General features: G+C 42.4%; 1 protein-coding gene across 3 annotated transcripts in view; it reads left to right on the top strand.

The window, feature by feature from the left end:
- kcnab1a (potassium voltage-gated channel subfamily A regulatory beta subunit 1a) overlaps positions 1 to 20,925 on the top strand; it is a 104,223-nt gene that overhangs the window by 26,561 nt on the left and 56,737 nt on the right. The window contains exon 1 of one of the 3 annotated variants that reach the window (XM_084020201.1): positions 4,991 to 5,694. The exons of the other annotated variants lie outside the window; for them this stretch is intronic. Coding sequence (XP_083876327.1) covers positions 5,486 to 5,694 — 209 coding nt within the window. The 5' untranslated portion in view covers positions 4,991 to 5,485. Of the gene's footprint in view, positions 1 to 4,990; positions 5,695 to 20,925 lie in introns of those variants that run through there. 3 annotated transcript variants of the gene reach the window in all.

Genomic DNA, 20,925 nt, shown 5'->3' on the forward strand with positions numbered 1-20,925 from the left:
AAATGATGGGAGCGTCTTGAAATAGGTGCAATATGACTAATAGATCATAGAAATTACTTTATTTAATTGATGTCACTGTAATGGACTAGTCGGTCGATCTATAAACATTTCACACAGATCTGCTGTGCATGTTCTGTTATAGGCCACAGCTGCAAAGACCTCATCAGACCGACTGCTGCATCAGTTTGAGTTTAACTCGGCTGGAAGAGCGGAGCCAGAAATTCCAGGCTATATAGTCGCCTGTCATGAATTATGTGTTGTCTCGACCAACAAACAAGAGGAAATAAATGCATGTCTTGGAATTTATTCATGATATTTCCAACAAATGTTAAATTGTGTGATATTTCACTTAATACTATACGACTGCTGCAGTCACAAATATGACAACCCTACAGTTTAGTTGTAGTAGAGCCTCAAAAAAGAGTATGTCTTACTTAGTTACACCAACATTTGAGAAGATGCACAAGCGGACTAGAAGACTTTTGCGACACTCACCAGAGATTAAAAGACGAGCAGACCTGCTGTCACAGACATCCAGATTCCTCTCCACAAGAACAGATGATCTGCAGCTCTCTGAGCTCACACTTTCTCCTCTTCTGTGAGCTGCAGAGCTGTAAAACTTGCAATGAAACATGAACGCTTGTATCGATTGCTGCTGAATTGTAGCCTCCTTTATTGGGCAACCAAGCAATAAATGTGTGGCGCTGCGGATAATTTAATAAAACCTGCTCCAGTATGTGTTCCTATGCCTTGTGTTCACATTTGTGAGTGCATTCATCCTGTGTTATTTTAGGAATATTGGTTTTAGGCTCTTGCGTACGGCATCAGTCAGATTTGCTGTCGTTATTGATTGTGTGCATGTGTGACTGAGTGTTGAAGCAAAGTAAAGATACTCAAAAGATAAAAGACAGAGAAGAGGAAAGCTGTCCAATGTTACCAGACATCTGAACATATGGTTGGACCCAAACTGTGAAGGAAACCTGCGAGTAGACTACTAGAATTCCTGCTAGTAGATTACTAGAACTCCTGCTAGTAGACTACTAGAACTCCTGCTAGTAGAGTACTAGAACCCCTGCTAGTAGACTACTAGAACTCCTGCTAGTAGAGTACTAGAACTCCTGCTAGTAGACTATTAGAACTCCTGCTAGTAGAGTACTAGAACTCCTGCTAGCAGACTACTAGAAATCCTGCTAGTAGACTACTAGAAATCCTGCTAGTAGACTACTGGAACTCCTGCTAGTATGCTAGTAGACTACTTGAACCCCTGCTAGTAGACTACTGGAACTCCTGCTAGTAGACTACTAGAACTCCTGCTAGTAGACTACTAGAAATCCTGCTAGTAGACTACTGGAACTCCTGCTAGTAGGCTACTAGAACTCCTGCTAGTATAGTAGACTACTAGAACTCTTGCTAGTATGCTAATAGACTACTGGAACTCCTGGAAGTAGACTTCTAGAACTCCTGCTAGCTAGTAGACTACTGGAACTCCTGCTAGTATGCTGGCGGACAACTGGAACTCCTGCTAGTAGACTAATATAACTCCTGCTAGTATGCTTGTAGACTACTAGAACTCTTGCTAGTATGCTAGTAGACTACTGGAACTCCTGCTAGTATGCTAGTAGACTACTAGAACTCCTGCTAGTATTCTAGTAGACTACTAGAACTCCTGCTAGTATGCTAGTAGACTACTAGGACTCCTGCTAGTATGCTAGTAGACTACTGGAACTCCTGCTAGTATGCTAGTAGACTACTAGGACTCCTGCTAGTATGCTAGTAGACTACTGGAACTCCTGCTAGTATGCTAGTAGACTACTAGAACTCCTGCTAGTATTCTAGTAGACTACTAGAACTCCTGCTAGTATGCTAGTAGACTACTAGGACTCCTGCTAGTATGATAGTAGACTACTGGAACTCCTGCTAGTATGCTAGTAGACTACTGGAACTCCTGCTAGTATGCTAGTAGACTACTGGAACTCCTGCTAGTGACTCTCTTAGACTGCTATTGTAACTTAATTCCATCACCTTGCTGCTTTGGCAGTGATGGATGTAGTCTGATGCATTGCACACACTCCAGGTCAGTAAGACACTTTGCAACCGCAGCCCCTTTTCACTCAGCACTTGTGTGCTCCTCATTAGAGGAAAGACGGTTTAAACCAGCTCCAATTCCATATGGTTGGGAGTCTGCCGTTCCCTTGAGGAGTGGGACGCCATCGATCTGGAATGAGCTGCTGAAGAACGGCTTTTCCATTAGGTACGAAATTGATCTGAGGTTGTGAACATCTTCTCAATAAGGTGGGAAAGATTGGACAGGAGGGGTCAGATGATATGAGGAGTTCATTTCTAAATTGAATTTAAAAAAACATACAGTAAACGCAACAAGACATATTACACTTCATAGAAACAGAACTGCATTCTTGTTATTCAGTGTTTGCAAATGTTTTCAGAGATCAGATGGAGTGGTTGCAGGACTGCACAATGAGCTGTGTGCTTTTGAAATAAAATCAATGGAATACTGCAGTTAAAAACAATAGACTAAACCCAGTTCTTATTTTAGAAAGAATATAATGAATTACCTCAACAGGCAGATCTGGACGCTTAAACAACTCCCATTGAGCAGTTCCAAAGCCTACTTTAGATGAGGTCACTTTAGCAGGTGGAGCTCCAGTATTGAGGTCAGTACCATGCATGTATTGATCATGTCACACCCTTTTATTTGACTATTATTTACTCTATAGCCTTTAGGTCTCATACCACTGTTGTAATATTAGCAACAAATACTTATTTAGCTTTGCATTTTCTTTTTGTTTATGTCAAATGTGTGTTTACTTCATAGGTTCTGCATGGTTTAACTCCCTCACCCCTTAAACAATTTATGCAAACAGCTCATGTGGTGAAATAAGACCTCTGCGAGGGGAGACTTACTATATACAACATTGCTTGACGAGATGTGTTTTAACTGATTTAAAGTTACAGTAACAAGCAGTGGAAAGCTATCCAAAGTGTATTCGCTTTAGTCGGTTTAAATCTCATGTCAGCTGCTACTCCTTCCCTCGTCTCATCCCCTGCCACCGCCTGGCGAATGGCCGGCTGGCCAACGAGCTACGCGGTCACTTGGGGCGCTTTTCAACTCCAGACAGGCAGATCACCTCAGGTTCCTGTTCTTGCCTCAGACATTCTCAGAATAGAATTTTGTGATGAAATGGCACAACCAAATTGTAAAATGACCATGGACTGTGCTGTTCCAGTGCTTTGAATTGTGGGATACAGTTGCTGAGGTAGACTGGTCCATTATGCTTTTGTTTATGCTACATTTTAGCTGAGTTGATATGTACTGCTAGTGTAGCTGTGAATAGTCTACGAGTCTGCAGTCATGCCAGTTGCACTGTGAGAAATAAATTGGCTAATTGGTTGTATGTTCCCCTGGTAAGCAGTGATGGCGCTTTTTATGTCTAGGGCTTTTATTGTGAAAGGTAAGAACGATATGACAATGATATGGTCCGTTTTGAAGTCCAAACACTTGCATATATAAGCACTGTAGTGCTGGCATTTACATCACGTGGTTATCCAATGAGCGCTCACACACACACACACACACACACACACACACACACACACACACACACACACACACACTGAAAGTGAGACTCATACCCTGCAGCAAAATGCTCTATTTACCTCCACTTGACACCCCTTACAGAGTTAGTGTACACACACACAGAACACACACACACACACACACACACACACACACACACACACACACACACACACACACACACACACACACATGCAGGCACTTGGATGTGCAATCAAACACGGATGCATTAATTCTCTCTCTGAGCTCCGTTTCACCTGCCTGCTCTTTTCTCTTTTCCGTGATTTCCGTGATTCCAACGTCTGCACACCTCCCCCATGTCGTCCATCCGACCTCCTCTCGCTCGCTTTGATTTGAAGCTGCCTGTGGGGGTTGTATGAACACTGTGTGATGGGAATTTGGGGAAAGACATATTACTTTATGTCAGCAAATATGTTTCTAACTCGCACCATCTGTAGTTTTTGCAAAATGTTATCATTTATTCGTGTGCATGTAGAAAAAAGGCACTAAATATGACTGCATTTAAACAAATCTATTACACTTGCCAATTAGAATGCTTCACCAATTACTGTATTCTGTCTTTGAGGGCAATTTTAAAGCAAAGAGACAAAACGTGGCTCAGTTATAGTGGAAGGATGAAGGGCACAGAGCCAACAGACAACAGAGGAAAAGAAAGGAACTGAAGAAAAGTGAATGCCAGAGAGAGAGGAGAGTGCGTGGAGTGAAGAGGGGAAGAAGGGTAACTGCTTTGCTGCATGGAAATTATCGGAAAAGAAGAGAGGCAGAAATCCTTCAAAGACGGGTGACAGGTGAGAAAATAAATTGAGAGGGTGAGTGAGATGGGGGGGGAGAGCGAGAGCGTGTTGTGCTACATGCCTCTCCGTTCCCCTGAAGGTGCGCTGTCAGCGAAGAAGACGCCCCGCTGAGAAAAACAAAAACATCAGGAAGAAGGAAAAAAGAGTAAAAAAGAAAAATATCAGAAAAGAGAGCAAATATCAGAGAGCGCTGGAGACCCAGAAGGGGAGAGGAGTAAAACTGGGGCACAAGCACATTAGTGATACGTATTACCATCGTTAGGCAGGAGGAGCGAGGGAGCAGATGAAGAGGGAGGAGATGAAGAGCGAGGACAGGAGGACTAGAAGTGAGAAGACGGTAAAAAGTGCTGATGGCGGGATTGTGTTGGTGCACCCAGCCAAAACCTGAGAGTGTCCCCCCCTCCCCTCCTTGTTTCCTCCTTCCTCTCTGCCCTGTCTCCTTATCCCTTCCCTGACCCGGTCCCCTCCTCCTCCTCCTCCTCCTCTCTCCTCTCTCTCTCATGCAAATGCTCTCTCCCTCTCTTCCCACACAGCAGACCATTGAGAGCAGAGCGCCTGGGTCTCCGTCTCTCTCTCTCTCGTTCTCTGCCATCCCTCCGCACTCTCCCCAGCTCTGCTTGTCGTTCTGCAGCTGAAACCCTGTCAGAAAATCCCCTGAGCATCGGCATCACAGGCAGGACACGAGAGCCGGGAGAAACGGCGGGGGAATTAATCGAGGATTCCTCAAAGAACTAAGGAGTCTTTTTTTTTTCTTTTACTCGTTTCACGCTCTTGATGATTGACCCGTTCCGCTCAAATGGCAGACTCCAAGTGAGAGAAACAGAGCAAAAGCTTTCGCAGCTTTATTTTGCCTCACTGAACAAAGTGATGCAAATGGAGACACGGCTTTCAGAGCAGCTGAAGACCTAATTCATCTCCAAGAAAAAGAAGTGCGAGAGAAACACGACAACCTGACCGCAGACAGAGGACGAGAACCCTCTTTGAGACTTCCGGCGTATCTTTGGGTCTCCATCTCTGTCCCACCCGCACTTTCCCTCTGCGTCCCGGGCTCCGCTCCCTCGACCGAAGCTCAGCCATGCAGGTGTCCATTGCCTGCACGGACCACAACCTGAAGAGGGGGAATGGGGACCACAGCAAGCAGAGCGCCACCAGCCCCAACGTGGTCAACCAAGCCAGGGCCAAGTTCCGCACCGTGGCCATCATCGCCCGCAGCTTCGGCTCCTTCACTCCGCGGCACATTTCACTCAAGGAGTCGACGGGGAAACACACGGGCATGAAGTACAGGTGTGTTTAGAGACTGTTGGGTGTTTATTGGAAAAGCCTGTTTGTTGTGTAGGTGTAGTTTTTTTTCCCCTCCACGTGTTTGTTCGCGCTTCCCTGCTACTCATGTTTCTGTCTATATTTATTTTCTTGTCCACGCCGTCTCAGCTGCTACATCTTCATTATTCTTTTATCATGCTGCTCAATATTTCATCACAAGCTACTTGTCCACCCTCTTGTGATTTTGAATGCAACTTAAGTCCCTTTTGTTGTACAATTAAAATGTTTAAAAGTTTAAAAGATGGGATCAAAAACTTTTCAAAGAAGTACACGCTGCCTAGAAATAAACTTTAATTAGCTTGGTCATAATGAGTGTTTTAGTGGATTACAATAATGTAAAACACTTTAACATATATCAGAGGAATATCCGTATTTAATATCTCAACACTGATTTCAACCATATTGCAAACACCTATCGATGTAGAACCCAGAGACATTTATTTAGTGCTTTAAATTAGTGTTTTTTCGTGTTAACGTCTCCCTGAAAGCGACAGACTTCCCCTTTTTTGCCGTTTTTTTTTTGTTGCCATCGTATTGTGGCGTTCCATAAAGCCAATCACACCATCTGAAGCAGCTCCTGCCAAGCCTGCAGTATGTATCAGTGAGCTAGCGCTGCACATTTCACATTTGATCCTGAGGCTGCAGACTTATCGTACAGAAGTGAATGAGCTTGGAATGTGACAAGCAAACCTGAGGATTAACAATGACACCACATACCTTTTTTGTGGGTTCACGTCTCCTCCCTCCTTTCTCCTTTCTCCCCACAGTTCATTTACACTTTCTCACGTATGCCGCCTGCATCACACAAATCTTAAACCTCTCTCCCTGTTTTTCTTGTCTTACTCACAAATACTCAAACTCGAATGCTTTCATTTCCCATGAATGGCCTCTTCGGCTTCGCTCCCACACACCTCAACACCTCTTTTGCTTTCCAAACTCTCTCTTCCTCTGCCTCTCTCCACGGTTTGGTGAGACAGCTCTGCAGTGTGGGCAGAGTGTCTGAGTCGGATTTGACCTCAACAGCGCCGTTGCTCAGCTGACTCGTGTGTTTGACTCTCGCGGCCTCAAGCTGGGAATCTTACGTAAAATATGGTGGCGTTACTTTCTTTTCAGGCTCTGCAGCTCACTGTGAAACCAGACGTGTCAGAGTGTGTATGAATGACATGTTTTGTGTCTGCATGGAGACGAGATGGCGACAGATTGCATGCTGAAGGCAGTGCTGAGTATTCAGAACTTCTGTGTTTGAGGGTGTTTAATATTCTAATTAGGACGCTTTCTAAATCGCTCAGTGTCAATACAGGGGGGTGAGACACATCAGCCTTAAACCAATCATTGCTTTAGTAGGTACATGTTAGGGTATTTGTAGGACTTCCTTTTGTAGCTGATGCCACATGAAAGTTCTGCAGATGGACGGCTGTGATAAACAAGCATATGGTATAAGTTAATGATGCTACGGAGTTTTCACAACAAGGGGAGTACATTTGTCATCCACAGTGAAAAACTAAAAGTTATCAAGTATTCTTGGACTATTGTAACGAGGCTGATAGAAAACTGACAATCTTGGCCGGTGTTTTTGAGAGAGGACTTACATTACATATTGACCCTGAAGTAGTCTAGACAATATGCAATGTAAGTGAGCCGGGATGTGACCAGTAATGGGAGCTGGGAGATGGATGAGCAGCGTACATGCCATGGCTCGGTGCCACGTCACTCACACTGGAAACAATAGTCCCGAGTGGAGGGGGCAGCGAGCGAGTAAACACGCCTGGACCAAAAGTGATATTTACAGACCTAAACCTGGCAGGCGACATTGGTTGTCCAGCTAGCAACAGATCGATTCAGTTCTGGAGCGCGAGAAGAATCTGAAAAGGTGCTCTTTAAGGTCCTCTAACTTCAGTGTTGAAAGAATTGATCAGGCTTCGTGAAATGAATCATACAAGCTCAAACCGAGGTTTCTGAAGATTAATGCCTCAGATGACCGACAGGCGTCTGTGACTGAAATCTCAGGACTCCTCCTGATGCCGTGTGATTGAAGGGTGTATTGACCGGTCTGCTTTGAAAACGGACACGAAAGCAACGGCTTCAGGCACTTCCATGATACCACTGACACTTCAAACCCTTCTCAGTCAGGCACAGATTGTAGAAAGTTGTACGCAATATCTAAGGCGAGGAAGAAAATGTTAACATCCTGGAAAAATGAGAAATATGTGGTGAAGTCTACTTTTACTTTCTGAGATCGTGTTCGTATCTGTAGAACCTCTTGGGATGAAAAGTAACATAGAAGCCTAGAAAAGATGTCATGTCAGGGCTGGGTGTAATGATGTTGCTGAAATGTATGTTTGGAAACTTTGGCTGCGGGGAACGAGTCGGCCCCAAAACTCCTCAGGCTGGATTCACTCCAATGGAAGACTAATACATTTATTTATTTATTTATCATTCTCAGTTCTCCAAAAGAGGAGATGTTTATTTGTCAAATGTCTTGATCATCATTTTAAAGATGATTTGATGGATTATAGAGATGTATGTCAACAATGCTCTTACATGGTAGTCTCAGATGTGTCTAACTGATTGTTTATTGGAGTAAATGTGAATATTATATAGCAAATATGTAACATTCTTTTCTTTTTTTTGGAACAATGTTGATGTTTCGGCGTTCTCATACCACGAATAAAGCAACCACCACGTTGTGCCTTTAAAAAGTGCTGCAGGAATGAGTCCTGAAACCAGGAAGTGAGTTAGCATTTCAGGTTCCCACATCTCAAAATCTGAAATCCACTGAAAAAGTCCCATTGGGAGATAGATACGCAATTTGAATTGGTTATTGATAGTGATGCTGTTCTTTCACATAACATACTATTATGTATTTTTTTTATCCATCTTTTTCTTTTTTTTACGACTTACCGACTAGTGCAGAACTAAATTCAATTGATCTCCTTCTTGGAAAATGCATTAACGGGTGTGTGAGCAGTATTATAAAATAAAACCACACACACACACACACACACACACACACACACACACACACACACACACACACACACACACACACACACACACACACAGTACACTACCAGTGAAATCTTCCTGTCAGTGTGTCATTAAAAGTTCAGTAGGTAGACGGTCGGGAAAGTTGCTTCTGATGATAGATGAGGATGGGTGAAAGCATGACAGGCAAGGAGGCGTGTGTGTGTGTGTGTGTGTGTGTGTGTGTGTGTGTGTGTGTGTGTGTGTGTGTGTGTGTGTGTGTGTGTGTGTGTGTGTGTGTGTGTGTGTGTGTGTGTGTGTGTGTGTGTGTGTGTGTGTGAGAATCACTCAGTGCTGCATTGTCTCCTGCTTTCTATTGGATGGACAGTATGGGATGTCTTCCCCCCCATCTCTGTTTCTGTTTCTTTTTGTTTCAGGAATTGAACTCGGGGTTGTACACACCATCTGCTCTGGGAATGCATTGTAGGTGAAAGCATGACAGGCAAGGTGCTTCTTGGTGTGTGTGTGTGTGTGTGTGTGTGTGTGTGTGTGTGTGTGTGTGTGTGTGTGTGTCTAGAAGTGTCAAATTGACAGAAATTACAATGAGTTTGAGGCATTGAATAGAATTTGACTGCGTTTGTTTTATACTTAATAAAAGAATAATTTTTTCGGTGCAGTCACTGGCATATTCGCTGATACCCAATCAACATTTTAAGCTGCATCGGAGGCATTTGGGATACTGGCCTCAGTACTGGAACAGCCCTTGTGTGTGTGTCTGTATTAATAGGAATAGATGCAGGTGAATAGCGCCACAGTCTGTGTTTTTTTTTTTTATTATTTCAACACCTTTTTTAAACTACTTTTCTTGATGCCTGATTGACTGTCATGATGTGTTGTTTACTTACTATGCCAGCCCGACTGAGTAGAAATCATTTACATTGTAATAAGTCCTGACCACAGCGGAGCAGTAGAGTGGGAGCAGGCTTGCTTCGTGTACGTGTGGAAGGGTGGGGGTGGTGCATCCATCACTGTGCATCTGAATACAGTGATGGAATGCCCACTCTTTGCACGTCTGACAGCACGGCAGAAAGAAAAGGTTCATTTTCTGAGTTACAATCAAGTGTCCTGCCATCACTCTGATGCACTGTGCCGAGAGCTCACTCAATTGATTTCTTTTACTGTAAGACCGGCTAAACAACTTTCACGTCAGTCGGAGACGGGGATTCAAACCACCACAGCCACTCGTATAGATCGAGCTGCCGGGGTGCAACCTGCTCCCTGTGGCCCCGTCACTGTGTGTTGCAATAACGAGCTCGGAATCAACCCGAGTTCCTGCACCGAACAATAAAAAAAAACTAACTTGGTTTGGTCCATAGCACATCACCTTTTTTATATAAACGTCCATGCTGTTTACAGCCCTCTCTCTCCTGTTGTTTTACAGAACTGCCTCTTTTCCTGTGATGTTAAGCCCACAATGATCTAAGGCTTATTGGAAATGGTGTTCATTAAAAGATGGGAAACAGACATATTGTAAGAACAAACTCTACTTTTCTTACGTCGACCGTTTTTTTCTTTAGGCTTCCAAACTTTTGGGTTTGAGAGGTTTTTAAAAAAGTCCCTTATGGTTCTCTGCTGTGTAAACATCTTTTCTGCCCTGCCAGCAGCCTTTTACCGTGTATTCAGATGAATATCACATTCAGGACAGCCGTTGCATATGTAATTTGCCAATAGCAAAATATGAGCAGCAGTTTACAAAATGTGTAATTATTTACTTGATGTGACTTCCATTTCCACGTGTGTGAGCATAGTCCTTTAAAAGCAGCTGGCCCCTTGTTGTGAGGTTAGTGAATACACGGGGAACAAGCTGGCAGGCTCTCTAGTGTTTAACATGGGATGCTTCCACCTGATTGGACGGTGAGGGAATCAATCCGTCTCAAGGCGTCCAGATGGAGCCTTGAAGGGGCTAACCATGCAACCGCCGTCTCATTTTAGGCTGAACCCATGTTGGCAGAACCTGCATGCTTATCTGCACATTGTTGAAGCATATTGTGTGACACACACACACACACACACACACACACACACACACACACACATCTCCCCTTGTTTTTAATCATGGGAGTCTGGATCTATTGGTATGTGTATCGTCCCCCTGTTTTCCTTCACATTGCTGCCGTGGTTTTGTTTTTCAGTGAAGAGAGAAAAGAGAGGCAGCAGATGTGGGAGATGGGAGGCGTATAATGGCTTACAGCAGTCAAGGCCAGAGACTAGTGATTTCTAAAACACACAAAACCAGTGAGAATACAGCGAAAGCCAAATATGGAAACACATTCATCACATGATAATGACATACAATAACATAGATTCTAATGTTCAGTTATTAAAACTAAAAAAAAAGCTAATTGCTGATGACATTTCAACAAAAACAAAGCTTCTGCAGGACTGACTGCTAATTTGGCAGAAGAGTGTTGGTGTCTGCTCACCTACGGTACCTAGCCTGCTGAAAGCTGGTGGTGTGAAAAGGCCAGATTAGCAACTGCTGTAAAGGTGTGAAGCTGCTCTGTTTGTACAAGGAAGACCTAAATATTTTAGTTTCAGTCTAAGTATTCTTCAGTAACTGTGGAAGTTTGTGTTCTAGAAAGACGGCAGCAGATTTTCACATTTCACACACGAACGGGTTAAAATGAGAGATGATAATTACTAAAGGAAGGAATTCTTTGTGCCTGCTGGTCGTGCTCAAAACCACACCACACAACAAATACTCGGCGGCCCTAACCAACGCATTATCTCTGCTTGTTGCTATGGTAATCATGTCCTTGGCTCCGGAGTGCCATCATTCAATTTGTAAAAAAACACACGAAAAAGCAAACACACACTCGCACAAAACAAACACATTCAAGAAAGTCTTCAAGCCAGCGGGGGTGAACTAAAAAAAGGCAACTGAGCTGGAGAGTGACAGGAGTAACAGGATTGGGGGAAAAGAAAGGAGTGATGCGTTGTGATGGAAGCAGTTGAACACTCAGCGTCGTCCGTATCACGAATGGGTTAAGCCGTTGGAGAAACTTGTGCAGGTGTTTCCCTTCAGAGTGATGCAGGGATGGTGAGATGAAGAGTGTGTCAAATACTTACAAATCACCTACAGGGGCCGATTATATTGCATATTATATAACAAACACGTTTTTATAGTTACCGGTCTGCAGCTGAAACTCGTTCAGACGTTTTTATAGCAGTTGATAATCATGACTAATGCCTCAGGAGTTACAGGCTGCTTGTTTGAGAGTTATGGATATAAGATTGAGGATACAACAATAAATCATTTTATAGTTGTTCTCGTTGGTGTTTTGGTCCCACTAGCACTGTTGTGAGGATAACAGGGTCTTCCTGATGCAAGAACTTTCGTCACTCACTTTTCTCCCACTTTTGCTTTTTAATTAAAAAAAGTGCTTGTGATTGCTGGTCAGGTTGCGTTCCACAGTGTGGCAGGAGAACGACTCAGCAGAATGGGAGCCAACCGGTATCACAGATTTGATGGCTTAAGTCTTTAGCTACCCAACGGGATAGGCGTGAAACGTAAATTCATCATTTTAACTTAAGAAAGTCGCCCTAACTGTGTTTGAAAGTGCAGTCCTCACAAATAATCTTTTGGTTGGTAATGAATCCTCCTTTCTATTGATTGTTAAAACAACCTGCCCAACAGCAGCAATGCAGCTGTGACTAACTGTGATCATGAGTTTGAAGCATATTCAGCCCTTATATCAAAATGAAACACATTCAATGCTTTTGCCTCTGGATTAGCATGTATGGATAATTAGTTAGGCTTATCTCCCCCGTTCTTGACTGGATGCCAGGTGGAGATTATAGGACTGCAGCGTACACAGCGGTGCAAAGGAAGTAGTTTAATGACTCTCCGAGCAGATATGTTTGATGTAAACTGAGCTGGAGATCCATAGTCTGTCAGTAGCAGCCTGTTGCTCTCTGGGGATCACTTACCGGATCCCCGTCCTCTTCTATTGATAAAAAAAAAAACGGTATCTCTAAAAAGCAGAGCAACTACTGAAGCAGCACAACATCCTCATGTTTTCCAGCTACAGGCCTTCCCGTCCTAACAACCACGCCAGTGTTGGACCATCGGGTGCATCGGACTAATAAACCGCTGCCTATAACAACCGATATCCCCAAGGCACCTTTTTGCCTTCACACAAGCTTTTCCATAAAGCTCTATGACCGGATTTACAAGGATCCACTCTGAATCTGGTTCTTCTGGCCAACAAAAGGAACGAGAAGTGTGAACCAAAGTGCAGCTGCTGCTCGGAAATCAGTTTCAGCCAGCAGTTTCCTCTTATTATAATCTGTTTGAGAGTAAATGGAAGCAATTACATCCTCACTTCTCATTTTCACCAATAGTGAAACGAAGAAGAAATGATTGGTGGGTGCTTGTAATTGTAGCTGACTCTTCTCATTTCAGACCCTCCTCTCTTTTTGCAGACAGCAGAGACAGAGTCTGTTGAATGCTTCCACTAGTCAATCACCTACAGGGGCCCATTGGATCCTATATTATATAACTGTGGGCAAAATAACATCGACTGTCTGAAGGTTGTCAGTTTGCCTGTGAACTGTTGCTGCACCCGTGTGACAGATCTGCAGCTACAGGCCTTTTATAGCAGTTGTTAATAATGACAAACGTCTAGATGAATAAATATATTTAATTTCTGGCAGCTGAAGTACCACATATACAGTGCTATGCATACATTTAGGCACCCCATGCTGAAGTTGACTAAAAAGAGGAATAAAAATCATCTTTTGTGAATTGTGAATTCAAAAACCCTACCTTTTAGGACACCAATTTTCTTTGTGAATGAATAATGTATCGTAAAAAAATAAACGTTCTTCATTAAAATACAGGGTGCATAAGTATGGGCACCCCTATGTTAAACTCCCACAGAGATTTTTATTTTCAAAGGCCAGTTATTACATGGATCATTTAACAACTGCTTTGATTTCTGGCATAGGCCTATAGCAACCAAAATATTACCATCCAGCTCCATGAGGATGTAAATGCCAGCTAGTCATCTATTTCTTTCCTCCACATCGCTATTTAACAGAGACATCCTGCTCATGAGATGTAGTGGAATTTCATTAAATTACTGTCAGAATTAATAGTTAACAGTAGGACAGAGGTGAAACTAGGAGAGACAGTCAGAAGTATTATGACTTGATTCTATTCATTCTTATTAACTGACTTTGAGTGAATACTCAGCTTCAGTGATCAGGTAACTGTAGATCCTTCCAGACTGCCTTTTCGTTGTTCTATCTAACCTCAACGGTTCACGGCATATTTTGACTCGCCTTCCTGCCATTACGGCGGAATCGTCTGTGTAAAAGGGGCTAGTGGTACGCCTGCCTGTGAGTGTGCGGTCATACATGAGTTTGTGAGTCCTAATGTGTGCCTGTGAATTGCTCACTGTTCACTCTCTGTATGAAGTATGACGCTTCCTTCCCTAACAGATGTCATTTTTCAATTTGCTTTCTTCTTCCTTCCTCAGATTAAACCCATCACTCTCTTTTTCTGTTTCTTTTTTTTTTCTCTTCCTTTCTCTCACTTTTCTCCCCCCGTCCCTCCCTCCACAGACAGCGGCGGCATACTAAACGCTGTGAGGAATAGGTGTTGCCGTGCAGTGTCTGCTGAGCTCATTGTCTCTGATCCACGTTGTATTTAAAATCACCTAGAGAACTGAGCCCCGGGGCTGATGTCATGTTTCCTGCACGGTGGGCTGAATGTTAATATGCACAGGTGCATAAAATGCAGACGTGGTAACACCTACACATTTCATTTACATTTTTACACATTGAGCTGGTGAATTGACTTTTTTCATATATATTAATTCCGTTATTCTGCATGTACAGTGCGTGGGGAAGAGGAGCTCTGCTTATGTGTTTCCATATGAAGGCCATATAATTGACTTCTGTCTCCATGGAGATGTGAAGGAGTGCAAAAGCTGCAGTCGTGTGGGTTTGTCTAATGTGTTTGTTAAATTTTACTTGGTGGAGGATTTGTGGCTCCGTTTTGGTCCGTGCAAACTGTGGTTCTACAATGTGGTAATAAAATAAACCAGTGGTGGAGAGTTTGCTATTTTATATTTCGAAGATGAACATCCAGTAACTTCTGATCTTTGTGCCGGCCAGAATCCGTTTGTGTGTCATCTTTTTAAAGCTGAGATCTGTGATGTTTTTACATTATAGATTTTCTTACTTGGCCGGTCTTTCTGTTGCCTCCATCTCTCTTTCACACACTTATACACTCAGGCGTAATAACACTCATACACATCATGAAATCACACGCATCGTGTGTGTGAGATGACGAGTGAAGCTGGATGAGATGCAGTGAGTGAACACTGGAGAGCAGTAAAAGTAGAGATGTGAGAATACAACTAAAGTTTTTTCACATCTTCATTTGTTAACATCGAAGCTAACACAACACAATCTTCCCATACGAGCCTCGACCTCTCACGGTCCTCATCCTCATGCAGTGCCATGGAAGCAGTTGTAATTTTGAACCATGCAGCATCATTAAGCACCTGTCCATAAAGGTAGCGAGTGTAACTTCAAATGCCCATTATAGCTTCTCATCTGAGGAAAGTAGGGATCTTCTCCTCACTGATTTCCACGCAGAAAACTTGTGTGTGGCCTTAGTGAAGAGAGCTGAACCATGCCAATGTGGAAGCTGGTTCATATTCCACCTCTCTTGGCTTCACTTTAGCCGCTGCTTGTGGATGCTACTGGATTCTCTTAACCCCATTCTGTAGGGCTTTATTAGCCATCACTCACTTGTGGCCGTACTCATTTGAAACAGCAAATACATTTTGAAGGAATGTAGTGACGTCTGTTATTATTCCCCATAAGAGTTACAAAAAGGCATAAAAAGGTATGTTGTTTATTAACATCTGTATATGCGTTATATTTTATGTTGCCACATACCTGTTGGATCTTCTTCTTTTCTGAGAGAGAGAGAGAGAGAGAGAGAGAGAGAGAGAGAGAGAGAGACAATAGAGATTACATTTTAATGATGTGATTTTGCATGAAAAATCTGTTTTTCGGTTCATTATAGCTTCGCCAGCCAGCACATTTTTAATCGGTTTGTATCACTTAGCACCTTCTCTCCTGAAGCCTAATTTATCACATTCACTCCTTGAATGTCTAATAAAGGTGTTACAGAAACAGCTGGCAAACATCAACATACCTAGGGACTGCAGTCACGTGACCCTTACTTACATTGAAGCCTCTATCTCTGACCCAGTGTTGTCTCTTATAGGCCGTCTCTGGGAAACGGCAGGAGCAGTCCAGCACGATGGGAGAAGTTGAAATTATGAACTCCAGCCATGAGTTGGTGAATAATTGACCCAATGAGATCTGCTATATAAAGTTAACAAATCCATTAACCTCATATATTATGATATAAGATTATATTGTGACCAAGTCTAGGAGGCCGAATCACATTGAAAACATAAACTGACAGCAAACAAGACCATTATTTTAAGGTGAGAGCATAAACAAGGTAGAAAGAGAGTCCAGGATGCTGCAGTGTGGTGCACGGCCAAACAGCCGCGATGCTTTGTGGTGAATAATGCAGGACGGAGTGATCAAGGAATCTTCACTGAGTGTGCATACGATTCACAGGAACTGATTCACAGCTCACCTGGTGGGTCGACAAACAGCCTGGTTCATGAAAAGACGTACCGTCAACAGTCATCAGTTTAGATCTACCGGAGTTAGTCGATGGTTATCCATAAAAGAACCCTACAGGCTGTATGGTATATTTGTTATGGCTCTCTTCTGGCGGTTCTCCTTGTACTGCTTGATCCTAAAAATGTATTCTAAATGCCATTCAGCAGAGCTCGTCTCTCCCCTGAAGGAGCTGAGACTTGTGTACTATACATTTTATGGTCCACAGCAGTTTTATGACATTTATTTATACACATTTGTGTGTGTGTGTGTGTCTGTGTGTGTGTTTCTAGACTTTTTTTAGGGAGTGCAGGCATGCATGTGCGTATCTGTACCTGCATCCACGTCAGCTTGTGCGTACGTCTACACTTTGCAGCAAGGTCTATAAGGTAGCAATTTAGCGAGAAAGCACCGGAGCGTTTCAGGTCTGCCGTTCTAGGGTTTATTGATTGTGTCCCACACACTGCAGCTCCCCAACATGCACCATGATGGCCAGAAAATCTGCTAGCTCCGAGCTTTCTCCATATCCCATGAGTAAATTCAACTCAATCTCTGCACTCTGTGGATTTATGTGTGTGTCAGTACTACTGTATGTTGGGTTGCTAGCAATTCTGTATTTTAGGGAAAAAAATCTGGGTTGTGCTGTGTGTGTGTGTGTCTCTCTCTGTGTGTGTGTGTCCACCTCACAGGACGTGTTCCTTTGTGTATTTAGATGCTTTTCTGATTGTGTCAATTTTTATAATTTTTTAAACGTGATGAAAGCCCCCTAAACTACATCACAGCCTATCAGAACAAAAACATATTCTCCTTTAATCGTAACGGAACCTTGAAGTAAATCTCTGGTTCGTGCAAACTTCAACAGCAACGGTGTGTCTTTGGGGAAGAGGAAGTCTTAAATGAGGTTATTTATTTAAAAAGACATTCATATTTATGACGTTTTTTTGTTTGTTTTCTGGGAAAGTATTGAGGGAAATGAAGATCTAATTACTTACAAGAAACCCCAATACACAACAATTGTTTAACATGGTTAAAAGTTCTATCTGTCCTGAGTCTGGCATTTACACAACCCATTATTCTGTAAGGACACGCTCACATCAGTTTCTGCTCAAACCTTAATAACAAACTTGCATGATAAATGGCATCTGCTTCAAAATGTGAGCCGAACTACAACAATTTGATTTATTGTCAGGCAGAATATTATCGTAACAACAACAAGAAACAACCATAAAACATATGTTTTTGCCATGTTTCCACAGCTAGAAGGAGAAGGAGATGATGGCAATGCACATTCTGATCATCCTCATATTCAGCTATTTCCTCCATGCATTCATCGCGAGTAGCATTTGCACCATGGAGGGAAGGTCAATGAAGTACATCATGCTTTTCTGAAGAAACACGGGCTGATGCATCGCTTTTATACCTGCAGAAACTCACTCAATGTGAGTCCATCTGCCTTTTAGTGAAAAGTGGTGTGAACGTCTCACTGTCTTCTTTGTCCATCATTTGTGATGCAACAATATCTGTAAATGTTCCTTTGAAGAACCGCGTGCCACACCAATGCCTTTCAGGAGAGACTATCTGAAGATTTTACTGGTCAAAGGTCACTGTGATCTCATGTCCATCCCTCTTTTGTGATGTCTCAGGAACGCCACGAGCAGATTTCATTACATTTGGCACAAACATCCACTTTGAGTGGTCGTTAGAGCTTAAAAACATCAACAAGCTTCTTTATGTGTGTATATGTCATTGTAATCACTGCATCTACAGGAGGAAAATGGGCCAGCTGGAATGTTAAACATGTTAATTAGCTGTTAACAGTGATTCTATGGCACACATGAAGCTCTGGCAGTGGGTCTGATCGTAGTTACAGCACTGGCGGAGTCCTTATCACGGCTAAGATGTCTTCTCATTAAACTTAATGAAAGTGATCATTTTTGCCACAGCTGATATCATTTTCTGTATTTTATTTCTTTGTTCCAGTGAATTGCAGAGATCCGACTATTTCTACGTATAATTCTATTATGATGATAATATGCATTCTCTGAGGAGAAGCCTACATCTACTATATAACTACATCACATTTAGAAAGCCAGGTCAAGTGTTACTAATATTTCTGGTGATTTAGAGAAAAAGTAAGCTCAAGTTTTCTTTCTTGGCAGTTTGGATCGGAAACAACAAATCAATATTCAGATTGCAACCATCGCCCCACATATTGTGATCCGTTTCCTTCTTTTAAATAGCGGTAGCTAATTGTCTTGAATATTCTATGCGCTATCCTTCGAATTCGCCAATTACATATTTTCATTGATCAGTTCTGCATTAAGACGTTCCTGGTGGACTCTCCCATCTATTCCTGTAATGGCACGCTCCTTTGAAATCCTCCTTCTGTTATGGAACGGCCATGACCCAGTAGATGAAACAAATTCTCATCAGTGTAAATAATTAATTAGAAGCTTGGTCTCATTGTCACATCGTCATTGGATCAACATTGTTTCCCTGCTATAGGCTGCATAAATTAGACCAGACCTGAATGTGATGTGAAAGGGGGGTAATGTCAGGTGGTTTGATTGTATCTCACTATTAATCTCAGACTCACTGACAAAAATGCAAACTGATCCCCTGGAATGGTATGGTGGTGTAGCTTTAGCACCAAACTATTCTCATAGACTTAAGACATGTGTTCAGTGTGCATTAAAATGGTCCCGCCGGATCTCATTCACTTCTTATTGGATGTATTTAGTTTAATGGAAAGAAAGTCCGATACTTCAGTTTTCCATTTCCATAGAGGCTCCCAGGCTACTGAAAAATACAAGGAATAGTGACCAAATAGTGCTAATGAATTATTACTAATAATTACTAGAGAATCAAAAATACCCCAGTTTGTAAAGATGTAAAATTGTGTTCCGAAAAGCAAGCGTGAAGTGTTGAAAAGTTGTTTTCAAGTATTTCGTAAATGAATAATTGCTTTTGGCAATTTAAATCAAAGTAAATTGTGCAGTAAACAAGCCATATGCAGAATTATTGTTATTTTTTTTCAAATATAATTATTTTGTTATCTTAGTGCCTTGAGACCATGACAAGTAATAATTAGAACATAAATTGCAGTGACAAAAGCAAGTTGGTATATGAACTATGTGGGCATGCCTGTGTGTGTGTGTTTGTGTGTGTGTGTGTGTGTGTGTGTGTGTGTCCACACATCAATCTCCTTTATTGATTGAACTGAAGTCTAAATTGGTGTATTTAGGGATGAATCCCATCAGGATTAGTTGAACATGCTGCAGGAGGACAGAATCACGAGCAGAATCACGAGCAGAATCACAACGGTCTCTCGTGGTATTGCTCATCACTCTGTGGTTTTTGTGATCGATCACATTTTCATTGCGGCCGGAGTCATTGTCCCTGGCCGGTTCTCTGTGGCGCAGCAGAAAGATCCACCTTGTGTTCTCCTTTCCAACAACAGAGAGGTGCAGGTGGCAACAGTATAAGCAGACAGATCTTTGGATATCAGACAGAAAATTCTGCTGAGCCGTATTTCAGGGCCATCAGCCTGGCTTGATGCCCTCGTCTCAGTTCCTAATTTGTGACTATTAATCATAGACAATGCAAAGTCATCACTGTAAGCGAGGGAGCCTTCAGCCTGTATTAATGGCTTTACTCCCTGCTTTAGAGTGGGAACGTACAGCTCTATAAGATGGACCATATGTCCTCTTTTACATTTCATTTATTATAACAGCGTTGGGAGTTGGTTGTTTTTTATTTTTCAGCAGTTTCATTTCTCATTCGGTTGCAGGGAACTGCAGGCAGAAAGACCCACTAATCCCTTTTTAAACTGGATTAGAGCCCTGAAATAGTGGATGTTGCAAGTGGCATCCTTAATTTAATCCAATGTGAATCTGATGTGGTTGTAATGTTTTGAAAGCCTTTAAAGTACAAAATCCAGAACAACCTACTTGTGCTCAGCCCACAAATAACAGTTAAACGGACTAATTTGGCCCGACGTGTGAAGTAATTCTACATTGTGTTTCTGTCATCCAGCAGATTGGAACCAACTAACTGACCAGCTGTCTTCCATCCAGGCTGAGAGCTTTATCCTGTACTAAACCTCCTTTGGAGTTTTACACCTAACATGGGGAAATTACATTACAGGTCCCCTCCAGTAAAATGAATCCAGGCTGAACACTGATATAAATCCACGCTTCAAAATGCAAGGTCCTGAAATCAATATCACTGGAGTAGCATGCACACATGTATCTGCGGTGCATTTTATAGGCACATCACTCTATTATAGGCACACAAAAAACACGGCCTCACAGTGAGGGATGTGTCGAGTCAAATTAACTCTCTCACCTGAGATCTGAAGGGAAACTTTGTGTGTATTTGTGCCCACGTTGATCTGTATAGTATCTACAAACACGTCTGTTATATTAATGCCACATCCTTTTGGTAATACAAACACGAGAATGTCTGTGACTTAAGTATACATACAAACACCCTAAAGACCTCCTGAAAAAT

The sequence above is a fragment of the Eutrigla gurnardus genome, assembly GCF_963514095.1.
Source record: "Eutrigla gurnardus genome assembly, chromosome: 10".
NCBI classification, from domain to species: Eukaryota; Metazoa; Chordata; class Actinopteri; order Perciformes; family Triglidae; genus Eutrigla; species Eutrigla gurnardus.